At 43.0% G+C, this 22,500-nt stretch overlaps 1 protein-coding gene across 1 annotated transcript in view; it reads left to right on the top strand.

Annotated features, from left to right (window-relative positions):
- The window catches only part of asap2b (ArfGAP with SH3 domain, ankyrin repeat and PH domain 2b), a 43,703-nt gene that overhangs the window by 18,887 nt on the left and 2,316 nt on the right, over nt 1-22,500 (top strand). Inside the window, 21 exon segments of the mRNA XM_030046888.1 lie at nt 1,934-2,063; nt 3,414-3,499; nt 4,271-4,346; nt 5,544-5,630; nt 6,065-6,168; nt 6,440-6,509; nt 10,719-10,806; nt 11,623-11,671; nt 12,064-12,230; nt 13,833-13,966; nt 14,609-14,703; nt 15,456-15,645; nt 16,398-16,483; nt 16,729-16,844; nt 17,079-17,146; nt 18,105-18,212; nt 18,579-18,810; nt 19,434-19,538; nt 19,974-20,265; nt 21,192-21,250; nt 21,746-21,819. Of these exon segments, the coding sequence (XP_029902748.1) occupies nt 1,934-2,063; nt 3,414-3,499; nt 4,271-4,346; nt 5,544-5,630; nt 6,065-6,168; nt 6,440-6,509; nt 10,719-10,806; nt 11,623-11,671; nt 12,064-12,230; nt 13,833-13,966; nt 14,609-14,703; nt 15,456-15,645; nt 16,398-16,483; nt 16,729-16,844; nt 17,079-17,146; nt 18,105-18,212; nt 18,579-18,810; nt 19,434-19,538; nt 19,974-20,265; nt 21,192-21,250; nt 21,746-21,819 (2,416 nt within the window).

Below are 22,500 nucleotides of genomic sequence, written 5' to 3'. Positions count from 1 at the left end.
AACAGAGAGAGACGTCACATGACAGCACATACATACATACTGGAGTGTGGATACCTGACCTGAGCCTGTCAGGAACATCACTTTGAAAATTATGTTCGGGTTCAGGTCGGGTTACTTTAGTAAAACACCACCGTAAAATAAATAAAAATAAATAAAAAAAAAAAACTCCTGTGTGTTCTGGGCAACTCCTGCCTTATTCCGCCTTTTTTGAACACATTTACACTTTATTTTCCCAGGGAAAAAAATCCTGAAATTAGTAAAACTGCACTGGAAACAAGTGGAGGCTTATCTCATGCCACAGCCAGATTTTTTTAATATATTCCCTGTACTGCGCTGGAGTTTACGCGACGACGCTGAAGGCAACACGTAGGCTATTTCAAGCAGTAAATGTGACCTGGTGATGGATCACGAGCAAAATGTGGAGCTCAGGTCGGGTTCGGACAAAAGTATGCGGTGTGATCCAGTGTGATCCAGTGTGATCCAGTTCTGCAGTGAGACAGAAGCATGACGTCACTGACAAGGGGTTTCCCAGGGCTTAGAGCAGGGGTCTAACCAGCACAGGGAAGTGGACTGTCCAAACACACAGGCTGCAGGTCACCTGCTGCTTCCTGCCGGGTTTCACCTGGGAGACACCTGCATTACACACACACACACACACACACACACACACACACACACACACACACACAGAATGTCCCCGCTGGTGGCTCATCAGCTGTGATATTCAAGATATTATCACTTGTCTCTGGAGGCAGGTGATGAGAGAAATGATCTCATCCCAACTCAACTCAGCTTTATTCATAACTCTCCTCTCATGCAGGCACGCAGCCCGAAGTGCGTCACAATAAAAGATTTAAAGAACAAAAACAGTCGACAGCGATAAAAGTTACAACAAGACTCAAAGTTACAACAATAAAAACAATCAAATGTTAAAAAATAAATAAAGTAAGTCAATAAAATAAATTAAAATACATATAAAGATAAAAAATAAATCTGAAAACCAATCCTATTTACTTTCCTGATTCACAGAAAACATTCTCACACAAGCAAAGAAAGCTCATTCTCTGATAGGTTTCCATGTCATTTTGATATAATTTTGATGTTTTTCGCACGAGGCTTTAGCTGCTGTAAGTGGCCAGAGAGTGAACGCCTGTCCAGACTTTACACTCATGACAGACGTGCAAATATTGAGATTTTGTGGGTTTTCCATGACGGCATCTACTTCCTCACTGCATTTGAAACGTGCTGTTTTTAGGTCACGTTGATCGCACTCACTGAAAAAAAACATATCACCGTCCTAACGAGGCTTTCAGTCTGAGAAAATACTGAAAATATGTGAAGCCGTTGTTTTTTATGACTTAAAGTTCATTGAAATTTTCAGTGTCAGTAACAAACTAACCCGAACATGAATATACAAATAAAAAACGTTGTCTTTTGTATATTATACGACTATAAGCAATACTGTTAACACAAAAATGTGGGGAAACATAAATAAATAAATTCCAATAGTAAAAACACATATCAGATAACAGAAGGGAGAAAGTTAAAAAAAAAAAAAAAAAAAAAAAACAAGTACTAGGGTCACTAAAAAAGAAATATTCCCAGAAAAAAAAAAAAAAAACTCTGAATTTCCGATAATAAAATTGAGAATTTATGAGAGAAAAAAAAATCTTAGGTTTTTTCTCATACATTTGCAACTTTATACTCTCAGAATTTGAGGGAATTTTTATTTATTTATTTTCTCTTTTATAAAATGAAATAAACAGGATGAAGGCAGTCCAGGGTTTTATAACACAACCAAGTCCTTCAACATCCAGAATTCAGATTCAGTATGTGAATACACCTGCTGTCAGTTTCTTTACATGTTTGATATTTGAGTGACAGCCCATGCTTGCCTCCTTTGACTCGACCTTTGACCTCCGCTCCCGTCCAGAGCGAAGATCGAGAAGGAGAAGAAGGAGCACGCCAAGCAGCACGGCATGATCCGCACCGAGTTCAGCGGAGGGGAGATCGCCGAGGAGATGGAGAAGGAGAGGAGGCTCTTCCAGCTGCAGATGTGCGAGGTGAGGTCACCTGGAAGCGGCTGCATGCTAGCGTTAGCTGCTGTAGCTAACAGGTGATCAGATCTGTGGTTTGACCTTGAGATCTGACCTGACGTCTCTCTGGAGTTTCTCTCCACAGCAGTGAAATCCCCTCGGTGATAAGATCTGCAGCACCTCTTTATGTTTAACAGGGTTTGAGTTTCCCCCCTGAGCCAGATGTCGCGTTAAGTTTCTTCTGCCTCATGAGCTTATTTCTTTAACCTGCAGTTCATTTATTTATAATTATGAAAGTCTTTTGTTGTGCACTTGAACCTCCATTTGTTTTTATGTGGGCTCAGCGCTGCAGATATATATGTGCAGTATGTACATATATATGTACATATGTCTTACAGCAGTTTCTGATTCTTTGTGTTTACTCTGGAAAGCTTGTTGTGTTTCAGCTTAAAAAGTACGATATAAAGTAAAATGATCCTCATCAGTTTTATTACCGCTAATAATAATAGAATAGAATAGAATAGAATGCCTTTAGTGTCACTATACACACATGTACAATGAGATTAAGAGCAGCTCCTTTCAGTGCATGTAATAAAAAAAATAAATAAAAAGATAGATTTCAATATAAATAAATGTAAGTAACATAAGATAAAATAAGTAAAATAAGTTATATATACAGTATGAATTCTGAAAAAAAAAATATTGCACAGCATGGTCAGTGGTGATATTGCACATTTAAATAGTGTTTCACAGTATTAGTAGTAGTATAGTAATAATAATAATAATGATATCCTCATTTATAGAACACCTTCCAAAAACGACAAGGTGCAAGAATAAAACCAAAAACAGTTAAAAGGCAAAAGTGAACGTAAAAACGGTGCCAAGCTTACAGAGGTTGCAGCAGGAAGTTACAGCCGTGTCTGTGCTAAGCCACGCCCCCTCCCGGCCATGTTGGTGTCATAGGACACGCCCCTTTTCGGCCAGTCAGCGGGCCGGTGCTGCGTGGAGCCCTGTCCAGCCTCCCTGTCGGGTTTTGTGACGTTACGTAGCCGTGTTCGGAAAATACAGCCCTGTTTTTGCTAAGCCCCGCCCACTGCCACGCCCGAAAAGTTATTTAGTTATTTCAGCTGGACCATGAAAGAGCTTCCCAACAAGAGTCTGCAAATCCGTTCAGAGCTTTTTGATTTGTCTTATAGAAAGGGCTGAAATCAAGGAATAAATCAAATGTCACATATAAATAATCAAAATATGCAAATCAGTAATAAAGGAGGCGAAAGGCTCAGATTTAAAAGACAACAAGTCACCTCATTTTATGCCCTTATTTTGTTTGAATGTTATTTATTTCTTTAACCTTGTCCTCTCTCTTTCTCTCTCCAGTATCTTCTGAAAGTCAACGAGATCAAAGTCAAGAAGGGAGTCGACTTCCTGCAGAACCTCATCAAGTTCTTCCACGCTCAGTGCAAGTAGGTCGCTCGGGTTCGTTCCCAGAACGCCACAAAACTCAAAATTCACCTCATTTCCACACGTTTGTTTTTATTTCAGAAAACAAACACGCATCTGACGTTGGTCATTTTCAGTATGTATGCTATATCCAGCAAGACAAAATCCACCCAACAAATCATTTGTTTTAGTTTTGAGTATTAACTTTAAATCCGCACTTTGCACATTAGCGGCCCCAAGTGGCAGCGGGAGGTAACTGCTTAGATTTGTAAAACTCCATTACCCAGAAATCCTTGTATTATTTGTTGTGTTAAGATCTTGCCTCATGTGCATTTAATCTCATTTCAACACAAAAAAAAAACAAAAAAAAAAAAACAGTGAAATCTGCCAACGCTGTTACGTAACTTCACTTGTTTTTTAAATCAAGTGAGAAAACGTTGAAATAAAGCAGATCACAACACACAATGTCCTTTATGCATCACCAGAAAATGATTTGCATTGGAAACAAGTGGAATTATCTCTTCTCAGCTGGAAAACTCTGGAAAAAACATCTGGTAAAAAACATAATTTGGATTCAACAGGATAAATGTCCTGTTCAGTCGATTAGATTTTGAACAAAGACTTGAGTTCTCTATGAATGTTTTGTGTTGAGTTTGTAGCTTTAAGTTTCTGAAGTGGAGGAAAATCTCATTTTGGGCTAAAATGCTGGATATTTATTGTCTCTCTCTCTCTCTCTCTCTCTCTCTCTCTCTCTCTCTCTCTCTCTCTCTCTCTCTCTCTCTGTGTCTGGTCAGTTTTTTCCAGGACGGACTGAAGGCCGTCGAGAATCTGAAGCCGGCCGTCGAGAAACTGGCCACAGACCTGAGCACAGTGAGGAGCACTCCTTCAGCTCCTTCAGCTCCTTCAGCTCCTGCAGCTCCTTCAGCTCCTTCAGCTCCTGCAGCTCTTTCAGCTCCTTCAGCTCCTGCAGCTCCTTCAGCTCCTTCAGCTCCTGCAGCTCCTGCAGCTCCTTCAGTTCCTTCAGCTCCTGCAGCTCCTGCAGCTCCTTCAGCTCCTGCAGCTCCTTCAGCTCCTTCAGCTCCTTCAACTCCTGCAGCTCCTTCAGTTCCTTCAGCTCCTGCAGCTCCTTCAGTTCCTTCAGCTCCTGCAGCTCCTGCAGCTCCTTCAGCTCCTTCAACTCCTTCAGCTCCTTCAGCTCCTGCAGCTCCTGCAGCTCCCTCAGCTCCTTCAGCTCCTTCAGCTCCTTCAGCTCCTTCAGCTCCCTCAGCTCCTTCAGCTCCTTCAGCTCCTGCAGCTCCCTCAGCTCCTTCAGCTCCTGCAGCTCCCGCAGCTCCTTCAGCTCCCTCAGCTCCTTCAGCTCCTTCAGCTCCTTCAGCTCCTGCAGCTCCTTCAGCTCCTTCAGCTCCTTCAGCTCCTTCAGCTCCTGCAGCTCCTGCAGCTCCTGCAGCTCCTGAACTGTGATGCTGCTGCTTTAATAGACAGAGCAGAGCGGAGGCAGAGTGTTAATACAGTACAGGGGAAGAAATGCTGTCGGAGCTGTTGTTAAAGGAGCATTTCACCAAAACATGCCTCTTAACTCTTCCAGTCCTCGACCTTGATTCCTCGGCTGTGATCTGCAGCTCGTTAGATTTTCCACTGCAGCTGTAAGCTTCGGTTTCATCTCAGTTCACCGTCTTAACTCTCTGTATCTAAAGCTGGCTAGTAGTTTTTAAAGCCAGAGTTCATTCCTCACTGAAACTCTGCCTCATGAAATTAGAGCGGGGCAAAATCATCGGACGAGTTTGACATTTGCACAAAACAAAACATGTCGCTGAGCTGATGCTTGTAAAGCAGCTGCATGATGCACAGCTGCATTCTCACCACGTGCAGCAGCAGAGGAGGCCCATCCTGGTTGTGTATAACAATAACTGTCTGGTCTGAAAAAGTAGTCATATTGCTCAGTGAGTTTTACCTCCACGCCATCGTCCATCACAGAGGACGAGCTGAGTCTCCTGATCCAGACAGATCAGGAGAGGAGGATTTATTGGAGGTTTTATTTTGTGTGTCCTTGTCCTGCCTGTCGCTCAGATCAAACAGACTCAGGATGGAGAGAGGAAGCAGCTGACTCAGCTGCGGGACGTCCTGAAGGCTTCGCTGCAGTCGGAGCAGAAAGAGGTGAGGGCGCTTGTTGCCAAGGCAACACACATGTCGCCATCTTTTGCCTTGCAAGGAATCTGTGAGCCTTCCAGGTCAGATTTTCAATGAATAAATGCATTTGTTTTTGATTACCTTTTCTTTGTACCGTCAATTTTATCACAAGGACATTGAGTTTAGCATTCAGGGTAGCACCTTTCTTCCTTCTTACCTGGAAGATCCTCCATTATAACAGCAATCCAGCAAGGTGTGACACACCTGGCTTTTACTGGCTTTGGTTTCCTGCAGTTTTTCACCAGGAGCTCAGATCATTAAAACAGAGCCCTGCGTATCTCCCAAAAACTGCTGCTAGTGTAGTCGACCAGCCTGGCCGTTACAGAGAATATTCTGTAATTACAACAGTGCAGGATTTTTTTTTTCTAAACATTGATGTTGATGGTCCTGCTGTGTTCCAGGACACCCAGGCCAAGCAGAACGCCGGCTACAGCCTCCACCAGCTGCAGGGCAACAAGGCCCACGGCACCGAGCGCTCCGGGATGCTCTACAAGAAAAGTGAGGGGTGAGTGCCCCAAACATCATTATTATTATTATTATTATTATTATCAGTGTATATTTTGTAATTAACGTTTGTTTTTCTGTACGTCACGCACAATATCTCCACCAGCTGGATTTTCACAAAACCTTTGGGGAAGTATTTTATTGCTGCACTGTGATTGGCCGCAGTTGCAGGTTAATCTGCAGCTGATTGGCCCAGACGAGGATTGGGTCCTCGATGCATGCTGACATGTTTCTGAGAGAGCGGATGTTGATGTGTCTTCTCTCCGGTCCAGGCTGAGGAAGGTGTGGCAGAAGAGGAAGTGCTCGGTGAAGAACGGCTTCCTGACCATCAGCCACGGAACGGTACAGTCCTCCTCTCCTATTGGTCCTCGTGCATGAGAAGCCCCTCCCTTCTGTCTGCATGTCCATGATTTCAGCCAGTCCCCTAAAAGTCTCCTATTGGGCTTAAAGTCAAAAGAAGAAGAAAAAAAAAAAAAAACACCTGGATGAAGTGCATTTATTTTTTATTTTACATTTTTATTTTTTTTGTATTTTGAAGTGTTTTGAAGAAGAGCCAAACGGCCATTCAGGACAGAACAAGAAGCAGAGGAGGAGAAACAGGAGGAGAAGGAAGAGCATGAGGAAAAGGATGGCAGACAGAAGGGTGGGACGAGTGAATTCAAACCCGATTCATGACTTTGTGCTCTGACACTCAGTAAACCACTGTGTCTGACACTCCTGTAGATCCATGTGGGGGCGTGGTCCTTTGTCATTTGGTCCTTTGTCATTCGGTCCTTTGTCATTTGCATGCTTGGCCCATTGGAGAAAAAAATGCAATGACACTGGACCAGAACACACATGTGCTCCGTTCAGCAGGGTTCCTGTAGCGATGGAAAATAGCTGCAGAGGAATTTTCCAGGCTTGGAAAAGTGAGGAGAAATGTGTTTACAGAGTGTTTCCGGGACATTGGTTTGTAATCTTTCAGTTCTTCAAGCAACGAGGTCTTCAAGCCAAACCGTCCTCTGGTGTAGTGTGTGTGTGTGTGTTGTGTAGTTCACATTAGAGAGTCCACATTAGGGTGGGGATACCGATGGGTCCTGACCGGATTTGGACAAAAATTTAGAAACTATGTTCAGGTTCGGGTTGGGTTTGGTCTAGAGATGGGATTTATGGCTCTTTGAAGGGAGCCGGATCTTGAGGATCCGCTCCTTTCAAAGAGCCGTTCAAAAGACTGGCTCATTTTCATATTTATTTATTTTTAACCCATTAAGACCTAAACATTCCACATGAGACTAACAGGGTGGTATCAGACTATACTGGATGCTAAGAAGGTGTGGGTTAATATTTTGATCAGAATCATTCAAACTTAGACATCCCATATTCTATTGGTGGGATATCTGAGTTTGAATTATCCTGAAATAATGATAATTTCATTTGGCAATGGTCTGTGTGGACATTTGTAAACATTCCACAGGGTGGCGTGGCGCCACATCCCTCTGCTTTGACAGTAAGATCACTATTTTGGATTTACCCTTACCTAAAAAAAGCTAAGCAGAATACAATGAATTCCCATGTAAAACAGCTTTTACTTTTAGTGCAAAATAGAACAAGAACGAGCCTTGCAATATGTAGTGCAAATTTTAGTCTTTCTTTAGAAATTCATGATAACGCGCATCAAATGAGAAAACAATGATATGTAACACTATCCAATACTTTTATAAAACTAAACAAGATTTCAACTTCAAATATTAGAATAGAACAATATCAGTGCAAATTTTAAGAACATTTTGGATTGAAAACTCACAATAATAATACTAATGTTGTACACCTGAGCTGCTTTGACCAAAACAGGAGATCAGCTCCTTGACTTAGCTTACTTTCTGTAAGCAATAAAATAAAGTGTAAAAAAAAAAAATAAAAATAAAAAAAAGCAGCTCTGAAATAATACTGCAGTCCCATGCTTTATGACTTCTTCTACAGAGTGAATTAAAGCAAAAAACAAAGAAATTGGGACCTGGCTCGTTCATTTCAAAGAGCCGGTTCAGTCGTTCATTTCAAAGAGCCGTTCAAAAGAATCGACTCATTCGCGAATGACCCATCACTAGTTTGGTCACGTTGGCGTTATTTTAGTGTAAAATTAGGTAAAAGACACTGAAAGCAACACGTAGGCTATTTCAGGTGGTAAATGTAACCTAACAACGGATGACAAGCAAAATATGGGGTTCAAAGTGAATGGAGAGATACAAATCCAGTGTTGTGGATCAGCAGAGGAGCACAGAGCAGCTACTGAGCAGATTTTAGCAGCACACACCACACACACCACACACACTACACCAGAGGTCAGGTTTGGATTTTAAAGCTCCACCAGCTAGTTTCACATTCTGGCACTGCACCCCCAAGTGGCAACAAGAGGTAATCATTCGAACTTTTAAAAGTTTGAAGGACTTCATTATCTAGAAATCCTCTGCAATGAGCTCATTAAAATAAGGTGGAGGCGATGAAGAGATTCAACCAATGTGGCTAATGAAATGTAAAATTTTGCAGTTTCAGTATAGATACTGATATATTTGGTCATAAATTGCGCTTCAGTGATGGAATTTGACTTGCAGGAACGTCCAGGAACCCTGACTGTGATGTGGAGCGTGGCTCTAACACCGCCAGGCATGCCTTTCACTGGGATTAAATTAAATTACTGCACAGTGAAACTCACCTCACTTCACTTGATGCAGATGCTCAGTGTTTTAGGTTCACATGTCCCAACTAATACAAGTTATAAGTGATAAACCTGCAGGCTATCAGGGAAAGAGGATGAGAGGTTTCTGATATGAGGTTTAAGTCAGTTTTGTTCCAAAGTACAAAAGTTGGAAGATGCGGTACTATGACCATCTTCAGTGGCTGCACTTTGGATAAAAAATCGATTTATATCTCATAGAAAGAAACCTCTCATTTGAAAGCTGCAGTAAGCGATTTCTGACCACTAGAGGGCGTTGAGTGCTCAAACTCTGTCTGCAAACAAACAGAGTCAGTCCTGCTTCCTGGTTCATGGTGGCTCACTGGTACGAAACTGAAAGTTAAGAAAAAAAAATGTGTTTTTTGGAATGGAAATGAGGGGCTCCTGTTGGATTGCTTGGATTATTTTGTCTCTGAGTTCCAGTTTAAAAATGTGGTGGAGCTGCAGACTTTCAGCTACAAGGTGACGCTGCTTTCAATGACCTTACTCTGTGGCTGCAGTGCTGACTGCTCGCACAACCCATCTGAAATCTGAATGTTTACCTGCAGAAAGTGACATTTCTGAGACGCTTTGAATGAAGCTGAGGAGGTCAGAGGGTGAACCGGGAGGGGGGAGAAATCCAGTTTTATATTGTTGCCGGGGAGTGGGCGGAGCTACATTTCAGGCCAGAGTTTAACAACAAAAAGAGAAAAGAGGTGACAAACAGCAAACTGGGCCGGCCCATTGATCTGAACCTTATATCATCATCAGAGGCAGCAAATCTGTCCACGCCGAATTTGTTCTTATAGCCGTTTCTTCCATTTGTTTCCTCAACCTCTCTATCTCTGAACCTGGATCTGCGTTGTAGTTCATGGTGGGTCAAGTGCAGGAGACCCGGGGCTAGCACGGTAGTCCTGACCATGGAGGTCCACATCCATAGGTGCAGCATTGTTTGGATGTCTGCATTTGGCCAATTGCTCTTCTGCCAAACTCTGGGCCTGGGCGGTGGTATGCTGTTTGTTGTTCCACTGGAAAAGCACCGGGACTCACCGGGCGCCATTTTTCAGAAGCCGGCACCCAGCTGGAGTTGAAGGCTCAATCAGGTCTTCTTCATCATCTTCATCTTCATTTTCCGCTGCTTATCTGGGAGCGGGTCGCAGTGGCAGCAGGTTGAGGTCAGTCCTTATGGTCCTTTCCTGGGCCACATCCACCAGCTCCTCCTGGGGGATCCCACGGCGTTCCCAAGCCAGCCAGATTACATAATCCCCTCAGTGTGTCCTGGGTCTGCTCCAGGGTCTCTTCTCAGTTGGTCGTGCCTGAAACACCTCCACCGGGAGGAGCACCTCCACCAGGGGGAGCACCTCCACCGGGAGGAGCACCTTCACCAGGAGGTCACCAGATGCCTGAACCACCTCAGCTCATACGTTATACAACATTACTGGCTACGATAGTCAGTTACCTGGTTTTCCACAGATAGTGGGGATTAGCAGAAGTTGTTGTGCCCGCTGAGATTTGATCAGAAATATGCAGAACTCTGCCAAGCACAGAGCCCATTGGTTTATATAAGAAGAGGTACAGAAGTCTCCATAAAGCACAGGTTAGTTTGGATTGTCCTGAAATCGCTTAGAGCAGTTTGAATTTCACGGTGGCGAGCAGGTTTCTTACAGTCCACAAGATCAACAAAACTGAAATGACATCCTCATTTTTTTCTTATTTCAAAATTAACATTCATTTCTCCTACATGGTTTCACTCACTACACCACTTCATGGGCTGCCTGCGGACATGTTACTGCCTCTGTTTCCATCAAGAGTTTCAGTCTGAGTTTCATTCTGAGTGACGGCGCTCTGTTCCTCTCTCCCAGGCTAACCGGCCTCCAGCCAAGCTCAACCTGCTCACCTGCCAGGTGAAGAGAAACCCCGACGAGAAAAAGAGCTTTGATCTGTTCTCACGTAAGCTGCAGCCGCATCTCGCTGGCTTGACCAGCGGCGAACACGCTGTCCTGACGCTGTTAATGTCCCTCACTGCTTCTGGTTCAGTATCAAGCTGTGCATGTCACAGGCAAATCTGTGTGAACATAGAAAAACAGCCCTAAATGGACTGAGTGAGTTTCAACAGGCCTTCAGCTGCTGAACACCTGTTAAAGCCTTCAGGTATAATCAGTAATACACACACCTTTCAATGGGACAGGAAACATTTTCCTCTTCATTCATAATAAAAAACATGCAGATGCAGTTTTCTTTCTGCCAACAGCAAAAATTGCTCATGTGTGACCCTGTTCCACTGCCACGCTGCTGGATTATAACATTGTGCTGATAAATTTATTTAAATCAAATGTAATTAAATTAATTAATAGTGAATTATTATTTATTTAAATTCATTGCAGTTATTTAACTTCAAATTTAAATTGAATTAATTCAATCTAATTAATTTTAATTAATTAATTAAAAAAATATTTGGATGAAATTTCAGTTTTAGAAGATAAAATTGTGATGATTAATTAATTTAACTTTTAAATAAAAAATTCAATTATAATAAATTAATTAATTTAAATTGATCGAGTACATTAATTGAGTAAATTAAAATCTAGTTAATTTCATCTTATTAATTAAGTCAATAAATTTCAATAAATTTTTGATGAAAATTGTGCTTTTGATTATCTTTTGTTTTATTTATTGTGACCAGAGGCTGTCGTTGAAACCTCGTCAGCTGGTTGATATTTTGCTAAACGTGATGCTGACAGTAAAATCTGCGTTTTTTCTCCGCAGACGACAGAACATATCACTTCCAAGCCGAGGACGAAGCTGAGTGTCAGATGTACGTATCATTTCAACATCATTTCTAATGTTGTCGAATGTAATCTCATCTAATCCAATCTAACACAATCTAGTCTAATATATTCTGTCTTCATAAAACCTAAAATCATCCACCATAGTCTTAATCTAATTTAATATGTCTTTGTCTAATCCAATGTTATCTAATCAAATATCATCTAATGTAGTCTAGTTTCATGTAATTTCTAATCTCATCTAATCTCATGTAGTCTAATGTGATCTAATCTAATCTAATCTAATCTAATATATCTTCATCTAATGTAATCTGAGGTAATGTAATATAATGTTATGTCATCTAACCTAATCTAACGTGGTGTCCTGTTGTGTAATTTGCTGTAATCTGGTCTGTAATCTGGGATGCTGTGGTTCTTGCAGCTGGATCTCGGTGCTGCAGAACAGTAAGGAGGAGGCGCTGAACAAGGCCTTCAAAGGCGACCAGGACGAGGGCGAGAACAACATCGTGCAGGAGCTGACCAAGGCCATCGTGGCCGAGGTGAAGAGGATGAGCGGCAACGACGTCTGCTGCGACTGCGGAGCGCCCGGTCAGTGCCGCCGCCGTTAATCCCTGTTACCATGACCAGAATCTCGGCAGCGATCCGCTTAGAACCCAGGAACAGTTTGAAACCGCAATCAAAACGTAACGAGACGTTCCTCGGCTGCTTCAGACGTCCAGATGTGTGGTGGTTCTCCTCCACAGCTTCACTTCCTCAACATCTGCAGAAGAACTCAGCATGAACTCTGATGCAGTGACGTCGTTCATTATTATTATTATCAATATTGTTATTATTATTAAATAACAACACGTTCAGTTCAGCACGTTGAGTTGCAGGGCTGCACGATATAGACAAAATTTCATACCTCGGTATTTATGCTGAATATCTCGATAGCGATACGATATACGATATTCAAATTTTAAGTGCAGCAACAGTTAAAATTAAGCATTCTTCCACACAAAAAGGCATAATAATATCAACTGTAGAAAATGCAGTTACTTGACCAAATATTTTATTGATCAGAACCGACCGATCGCTGTCTCGGACTGCATTTAAAAAAAAATCTAATCAAACATCTTGCTGACCCCTCTGCTTGGACGCAGCGCTTCAGCAGGATTTTTAGTGTAATAACAGAGGAAACTGAGCCCTCTTCAAAAACAGCGTAATAACACCAACTGGATTTATTTTATTTTTTTGTTTTTATTGATCAAAACAGACCAATCAGTGTCTCAGGCTAACCCTAACCCTAAAATCATCCATATTGTTGCCTTTTGAGATATTAATATCTTGCATGTTCATGTCTAGATGACGGTATGATCAGGATATATCGTTCAAGCCTGCTTTAGGTTCAGCGAGCGAGCCAGCTGAACACACTCGCTTAAGGGAAACGTTTCTGTTAAGGTCTGGGTTTAGGGCAGGGGAAGGGGAACCGTGTGTCAGAGTGAGTCTAGAGGCTGCAGGTTTTTCCACCAGGTGAGTCACTGGTTAGCTCCTCCCCTCTGCCTGAAGGTGAGGTGATCAGTGAACTCACCTGGTGGAGGTTTTGGTTTATGGTTATGAAAACAGTGATGTTAGCAGCTTAATGTTCAACACAAACTGACTCTTGTGCAATACAAGTAGTGAATATTAGTGAAGGTTTACTAATATTAGCTGGCTAACGTTAGCTACTGAAAAGCAGCTTGGGTTTGACCCCGGTCACCTGACAGTCCAGTCCAGTCTCCAGACTGGGTTCTCTGGTCCCAGCTGAGTGGTTGTTGTGTGAAAATGTTGAGTTGGAGTTGAGTTGTTGTTGCTGTCAGTGTCAGTGGGAGTCAGTGGTTTTATTCTAATCTGGCTGCTGTTTGTCAGATTAGCTCTTGACTTTGTGAAGGCAGAGACTCCCAGTCATGTCCACGTCCCAGTCTCAATAACCATCACACACACACACACACACACACACACACACACTGACCAGCAGCAGCACTGAACACATTGCACACACACTCTGAGTTCAGTTTATATCCACCACTTCATATCATTTCATTTAGTTTTCTAAATTGTAATTGCAGTCAGCTAAGATGCTTAGTTCACACCTAGTTTTAGTTTTAGTTTAGCTCTGGTGAAGTATGATGATAATAACGGTGTAAACTCCTGGCTGTCCCGTCCCGGCAGGTCCCACCTGGCTGTCCACCAACCTCGGGGTCCTGATCTGCATCGAGTGCTCAGGGATCCACCGGGAGATGGGCGTGCACTACTCCCGCATCCAGAGTCTGGACCTGGACGTCCTGGGAACCTCCGAGCTGCTGGTGGGACAAACTCTCATTACGGCGTCTGTGTGGACGTTTTATCCTGATTGGCTGTTAGACTGTGTTAGTTTCTGTTTCAGCTTTCAGAGCACTCACTTTATTCTGTTATATATTTAAAAAGACAAATATTATTGTAATACATCACATTAATAATGCAATGTGACATTATACTATACATTTACATTAAACATGTAAATGTATAGTTGTTGTATTCAGACTGAGAATTTAATTAGGCTATTTAATCTCGGGTTTTTTGCAATCAGTGTAAAATTGTTGTAAAATTGATATATTTATATATTTTAATAATAAAAAAAGATTTAAGAAGAACAAATGACAATAAAATTAAAAATATCAGTATCAGCAGGATCAGCATTCCAGTTAATATTGGACCAGGCATCACAGACTTGCATTTTAATTTTTATCTCGGTTCATGTAGCCTATATATTTATGTGTACTTTTTTATCATTCAGTTTTACTTTGTTTTAAGTCGTAGTTTTAGTATTAAAACGTTTATCAAGACATTTTTCATGAGATGAATGTTTATGTTTATGTTCATTTTCTTTCATTTTTTTCCCCCTTCATTTTCTGTTTCTGGAGAGTGAAACAGACTCATGAGCTGACGTGGCGTGTTGTGTTTTCCAGCTGGCCAAGAACGTGGGAAACGCCAACTTCAACGAGATCATGGAGGCGGATCTGTCGGGACACGGAGCGACCAAACCGAACCCGTCCAGCGACATGTGAGCGCCGGCCACACACCTCCAGCCAGGACACGGCTCACACAGCGTCCCACAGCGGACAGACAAAACAAAGCAAATTAGCACAGAAAAATGAAAAGTCCCAATAAATAAATCAATAAATAAGGAAACGACCAGAAATTAAATAACCAAAAGAGAAAAAAAAGTCCTGAAAATTAAAAGAAATCCTGAAAATTCGCCAAAATATATAAATATAATTAAAAGAATTACAAATATATCTTTCTGGACATTTTCCCCATTTTTTAAAATTTTATTTAAATTTTCAAGTCTTTTTTTTCTGTCTTAGCTAATTTTCTTTCAAAAACATGGGATAAAGACAATGAGCAATTTAACAAGAAATGACCCAAAAATTATAAATGAACAAAGAAAAGAAAAAAAAAAAAAAGAAACATCTGGAAATTAAGCAAGCAAAAGAGGAAAAAAGTTAAAAGTTAAAAAATTAAAAAAAAAAAAAAAAAAAAAAAAAAGTAAAATAATTCTAACATAATTTTCCGGACATTTTCCATATTTTTGTAATAATTTAATAATACTTTTCTCTCCTTTTTTCAATGATTCTTTTCAGGTCTTGTTTTATTTATTTTTTATTTTTTAGCAATTTTCCAGGTTATGTTCCTAATTTCCTGCAGACATGCGGGACGTGTCCTGCTGAGTTGTTTGGTCTCTGTTACGCCACAGAAAGCAGGTCTTTCTCCGCCCGTGTGACCGGCGGCCTCCGCCTCTCCTCTGGCTTTCAGGCAGACCAGGAAGGACTACATCACGGCCAAGTACACGGAGAAGCGCTTCGCCGAGCGGCGGTGCAGCGACGCGGCGTCCCGGCTGCAGGTCCTGTACGAGGCCGTCAGGACCAGAGACATCCTGTCACTCATCCAGGTGTACGCCGAGGGGGTGGAGCTCACCGAGGCCATCCCGCAACCCAACGAACACGTAGGACTCGACTCCCTGTGCTGAGAGCCGGGCCGATGTTTCAGCCTGAAACTGACCGCCTGCTGATTCTCCTCCCTGACAGGACGCAGCTTTTTACCCTAAAAACTGAAAACACTAAAATCCGTTCATCAGTCTGCTGTCAGGCGTGTTTCACCGCCCCATGAGGCTCTGAACGCTGTTTCAGACAGACAGGAGGAACATTTTGGAGGAAAACACTGAATATTTGGCAATTCTTGTTCAAAATAACGCAAAACATCACAAAACGACTAGTTTATAATAAAGCAAAGGAAAACAGACACTGGCTCCAGACTATCATCTGTGGGCTCCTTCATACAAAAAAGCTGCACTGCTGTTCAAACACAAATCCCCATTTTAACAAGTTTAAAAATCTGCCAGTGAGATGAGATAATCTGAGATAATCTGAGATAATCCCCCGCTTGTTTCCAGTGCAGTTTCACTTGTTTCCTTATTTTTATTCTGGGAACATGAAGTGTAAACGTGTTGAAACGAGGCAGAATGAGGCAGATCAGCCACTGGGATCAAGAAAATGACTCTTGATTCAGGAAAATTCTGGAAACACGTTGATTGGCGCTGGAAACAGGTGGGATTATCTCATCCCACTGGTGGATTGTTTTTACCTTGTTGGAACATCGAGGTTTGTTTTTACAGTGAATCTTTAAACTTGTGTGATGGTATGGAAAACCGAAAAATGTGTGTGTGTGTGTGTGTGTGTGTGTGCGTGCTGCATTCAGGAGCCCGGGGAGACGGCGCTCCACCTGGCCGTCCGCATGGTCGACCGAAACTCGCTGCACATCGTCGACTTCCTGGCCCAGAACAGGTAGAACCCCGTTCACACTACGCAACGGGACAGAGACCTCCACCACACACACACATCAGCACACACACACACACACACACACACAAACACACACACACACACATGCACAGGCTACTACACACACTGCAGGTTTTTTTTTTGAAGTGACAGCATTATACTGATGATGAAAGAGCTTTTGATATGAGGTGGTTGACCTTTGTGTGTGTGTGTGTGTGTGTGTGTGTGTGTGTGTGTGTGTGTGTCAGTGGGAACCTGGACAAGCAGACGGCCAGAGGCAGCACAGCGCTGCACTACTGCTGCCTGACGGACAACAGCGAGTGTCTGAAGCTGCTGCTCAGAGGAAAGGCCTCCGTCGCCACCAGTACGTCCTCTGCTCCACTATCATCACTACAGTCATACTAATAACAATAATAATAATAATAATAACAATAACAATACTACTGCTGCTGCTTACGACTGTGTACGAGGGTCACTGCAGAGAGAAACACTTAAAATTAGTGTCTGCCTCTCTGTCGTCTCCTCAGTGGCTGATTGTCAGTTTTTTTTTTCCAACACCTGAACGTCTCGTAGATTAAAAGTGTTTTTGTCTCCACAGCCAACGAGGCAGGAGAGACGGCGCTGGACATCTCCAAGCGGCTCCGCCACTCGCAGTGTGAGGAGCTGGTACGACGTCCACACACACACACACACACGCACACACACACACACACACACACACACACTGTCAGCTGAAGCTAAACTAACTGAGCTTCATATTAAATACCTGAGGCGGATCTACGGGTGGGCCTGGATGGGCGTAGGCCCACCCAGATTGACAGCTTGCCCACCCTAGCAGATTCAAGACCAAAAAATGACTAACTAAATAAATAAATGTTTTAATGTCCTTTTTCCAACGTTTATTTTATGCTCGTTTACAACCTCTCGGCTCGTTTACCGAGAGGTTTTTTTTTTCTTTCATCATATCATTTTATACATGTCTATCTAAAAAATAAACAAAATGAAATAACAGGCCCATCCAGAATTTTTTAGGCCCACCCATTAGCCATGTTCTGTATCCGCCACTGTTAAATACATTAATATGAAGTGAACTAAACCAAACGAGGCTAAACTAAACTGAAACCCTCGATTTTCAAAGTGGGGTCCGGGGCCTGTCCATGGGTCCTTGAGGGTCTTTCAGGGGGTCCTCAGCAAAATGAGGAGCAGTCCCTCGGTGTGATTTAAAAGCTCTGGACACCTTACAGAGCACTGAAACACGAGTTAATACATTTTATTTATTTGCTTCCCCAAGTGTCAGTCAGTGGGTTAATTCACAAGACATTTATGAGAGATCCTTTAACATTAAACACTCAAACAAGTCCATAATGAACATAAATCAGAATGTATTTTTGTTACTAAGGGCCTCATGAGGGTCGACTCGGGGGTCCAGAACGTGGAAAAGTTTGAAAACCCGAGAGCCAAACTTATAATAAGTTATAAGTTATAAAATAATGGTGCACATTGTGAGTTAACTGTAGCTGAATCTGTTCACTGCACACACTCCTGATGCACATTTTCCACCCGTGTGTTTTACTGATATCTGCACTCATGTTGTTGTGTGTGTGTGTGGTGTGTGTGGCTCCAGCTGACTCAGGCCCAGACCGGGAAGTTTAACGTCCACGTTCATGTCGAGTACGAGTGGCGGCTCCGAAATGAGGACCTGGATGAGAGCGAGGACGAGATGGAGGACAAGGTGAGCCGCTTTTTTTTTTCCTCCTGGGAAAAACATAAAAATCAGCAAGGACTTCTTTCCCGGTCCGGCTGCATCTACGTCTCTGAATCATTTCATAATTTCTGCAAACGGAAAGGAGTTTTTGGCCTTTGGCAGAGAAAAGGCTCAGATTCAAACTGGGCTGGGTGCAGGTACAAGATTTTTTATTGTATCACATAATAAATGAGTTTTTTAGCAGAAATAATAAATATCATTAAAGCTGCTTTCAGTGACTGTCAGCCGTACTGGTGAATCTTTTGGATTCATCAGTATTTTTTTCCTTTTCCTTTTCCTGTTCCTGCCCTGGTTATGATGTATAACACATGTCTGTGTGTGCTCCGCCCCCAGCCCATCCCCCACCGGCGGGACGAGCGTCCGGTCAGCTGCTTCGTGCCGGGCAGCGGCCCCATGCAGCCCCACATGGCCTCGCTGGCCCGGGACGCCGCCTGCCTGGCCCGGGACAAGCAGCGGCCTCAGGTCCCCAGCATGATGATCAGCAACGAGACGTACGGCACCATGCTGGACCTCGGCCCGCCGCCGCCCGCCAACCCCCCGCTGCCCCCCCGAGTCCCCGCTAAAGGTCAGAGGCTGAGAGGAGCTCAGCTTTAATGAGGCAGCTGCTTATTCAGCAGTTTTTACACACTATACTCTAAAATTTCATCTTGTGGCTACTTGGATAAATCTGAGATTTAGAATTTTTTTAAGTAATTAATTAATTAATTTACGTTATGCTTGAATAAATTAAATTTTAACGATTTGTCTCAAGCACTGAACTGGTGCATTTATCATTTCAGCAGCCACAACGTGTTTTCATGGAGCACGGCTCTCCAGCTTTACAACTTAGGAAAAAATTTAAATTAAAATATTGATCTCTGACTCTAAACTGAGCTGTTTGGTACAAAAAATGATTTTTGTTGACCATAAAAAGGAGGGGATGAACACAATAAGATATATGTTATTGTGCGTGTTAAAGATGGAACGCCTTCATGATGTCAGATCTGTCACTGACACGCCTGAAGCTTTCACATTTACACAGCTGGAGTTTGTTTGATTTATTATTTGATTTGATGTATTATTTATTATTATTATGTTAAAGTGTTTTGTAAACTTGAGTATGAACATGCAGAGGTGGTGGTGGTGGTGGGGGTGCAGTTACCGTGACAACCACAGCTGATGGAGAGCAGTGTGACTGTCTCCTCACAGGGCCGGGACACTCCAAGCCCGTTGCCATGGAGACGGTGGGTCGGCAGCGGTCGTCGTCCGACCCGCCGAACCCTCACACCCCGGAGAGGAACAGCTCCATGTACGGTGAGCGCCACCTCCTGTCGTGTTTTTGATGCGTAACGAGACCGGCGGCTGAAATCAGCCAATCAGCAGCCAGGAATTGAAAGGTCAAAGGTCACAGGAGCTACACACCGGTCATATGAGAGCAATAGACACACATTATGTACTAATGCCACATTTTGTAATAACTCACATTTTTGTCTTATTTTGAAATAACACCCACAGTTTAAAAAAAAAACTGTAACATAAACTGTAATATATTTAATTATCACAAAATGTGGGGAAACATATTATGTTTTGCATTCAAGGTTTTTATTACAAAATGTAGCAAATTATTAGAAAATGAAGGGAAAAGCTGCAACGCCTCATCTATAACAGTGTGATATCTGTAACGCTGCTCCACAGTGACATGGCAGACGTGTGTGTGTGTGTGTGTGTGTGTGTGTGTGTGTCTCCCAGTTCTCCCAGCAGCTCCTCCCCCTCCTCCCGTCAGCAGGAGGACCAGCATGCTGCAGTCCAGGAACACGCCGCTCCCTCCTCTGCCCCCCCCGCCGGGACTGGCCCCGTCCGCCCCCCCGGTCCCGCTGCACCCGTCGGCCCCGCCCATCCCGCCCACCCCGCCCGCCCCGCCCCTCCCCCCGCTGCCCCCGATTCCTCCGGTCCCGGCGCAGCACTTTAAACCTTCTCCCGTCCCCCCGCCGGTGCCCAGCCACCAGCCCAGCCGACGACCGCCACCCAAGTCACCCAGCGGGTACGTACTGGTTACACTGGTGCACTGTCACTGGGAACACTGGGAACACTGGGAACACTGGTGCACTGTCACTGGGAACACTGGGAACACTGGTGCACTGTCACTGGGAACACTGGGAACACTGGGAACACTGGGAACACTGGTGCACTGTCACTGGGAACACTGGGAACACTGGTGCACTGTCACTGGGAACACTGGGAACACTGGGAACACTGGGAACACTGGTGCACTGTCACTGGGAACACTGGGAACACTGGTGCACTGTCACTGGGAACACTGGGAACACTGGGAACACTGGGAACACTGGTGCACTGTCACTGGGAACACTGGGAACACTGGGAACACTGGTGCACTGTCACTGGGAACACTGGGAACACTGTCACTGGGAACACTGGGAACACTGGTGCCCTGTCACTGGGAACACTGGGAACACTGGGAACACTGTCACTGGGAACACTGGGAACACTGGTGCACTGTCACTGGGAACACTGGTGCACTGTCACTGGGAACACTGGGAACACTGGTGCCCTGTCACTGGGAACACTGGGAACACTGGGAACACTGGTGCACTGTCACTGGGAACACTGGGAACACTGGTGCACTGTCACTGGGAACACTGGGAACACTGGTGCCCTGTCACTGGGAACACTGGGAACACTGGGAACACTGGTGCCCTGTCACTGGGAACACTGGGAACACTGGTGCACTGTCACTGGGAACACTGGGAACACTGGTGCCCTGTCACTGGGAACAGTTGATCCTGGTTAAACTGGATGTGGCTGCACAGACTTCATTGATTCAGTATCAGATTAAAGAACTCGTTAAGACTCGTTAAGACTCGTTAAGACTGTGCTGTTTTCACTTAATTGATCTGATTGATTGGATGTGATTGGCTGAAGGAGCTGATTGATCTGCTCTGACTGCAGGTCACATGGTAACCCTCCAAAGAGACCGGCTGCCAGGACTGGATCTATTGACAGAGCAGGTACACACACACACACACACACACACACACACACACACACACACACACACACACACACACACACACCTGTCTAACAGATCATTTTTACTCACTTCAGTCTGTGCTGCTTGACTATATTAAATTACATTAGATTAGACTAGATTTGATTAGATTAGACTATATTCAGTTAGGCTATATTAGATTAGATTAGATTAGATTAGATATAATTAGGTCAGATTACATTAAAACTAGATTACATTACATTACATTAACATTAGGCTAGATTAGATTAGAATAGATTAGATTGCATTAGATTTGATTGGATTAGATTAGATTAGATTTGACTGCATTATATTATATTAGATTAGATTTGACTGCATTATATTATATTAGATTAGATTTGACTGCATTATATTAGATTAGATTAGATTAGATTAGATTAGACTGTACTCTTGTTGAAAGGAGCTCAGGTGAGGCGTTCAGGTGCAGCTGTGATGTTTTGTGTTTGGTCTGCAGGTAAACCTCTGCCGCAGCCCAAATCACCTCAGACCCCGGCTCCTCCCACACCCAAGCCCCGCAGCAACTTCCCTGTGAGTCCTCACACACACACACACACACACACACACACACACACACACACACACACACACACACACACACACACACACACACTCACACACGGTCAGGAAAAAAAGTCTGATCTGACTGTGAATATGATAATAATTATATTTCATATTTATATTATTGATATTATACTTACAAAGTCTCTTTTAAATGTTGCTAATTATAACGTAACGTTTCTGCTCATTTTCTAGGTTATTGTTGTTGTTTTTTTCCTGGTAATTTCTTGCATTTTATTTGTCACCAAGTTTGCATTCATGTTTGGGGATTTTTTTTTTCTCAGAACAAAATTGCGAAGGATTTTATCCCCTGTAACATAATTTTAAATATAATCATATTAGATATAAATATTTTTTTTTGATATTTTTTTTCCCTAGTTCTGTGATAACTCTCCAATAGTTCTCTCTCTCTGTCTCTCGCTCTTTTTTCTTTTCAATTTTCAGTTCACTTTCTTACTTTCTTTCTCATTTCTTTCTTTCTTTCTTTCTTTCTTTCTTTCTTTCTTTCTTTCGCTGATTTCCAGGTCATTTTCTTGTAACCTTTTTCTAACTTAATATTTTCCCTGCTTGCATTCTCAGGTTATTTCTTGTTGAGTTACTCGTTGCCTTTTTTCTCCTGTTTTTAAAAGAAGAGCCGCCAGTCGCTCTGAG

Source organism: Myripristis murdjan, chromosome 24 (assembly GCF_902150065.1).
Source record: "Myripristis murdjan chromosome 24, fMyrMur1.1, whole genome shotgun sequence".
NCBI lineage: Eukaryota > Metazoa > Chordata > Actinopteri > Holocentriformes > Holocentridae > Myripristis > Myripristis murdjan.
The sequence above is the reverse complement of the archived record's forward strand: the minus strand, read 5'-3'. Positions and strand labels throughout refer to the sequence as shown.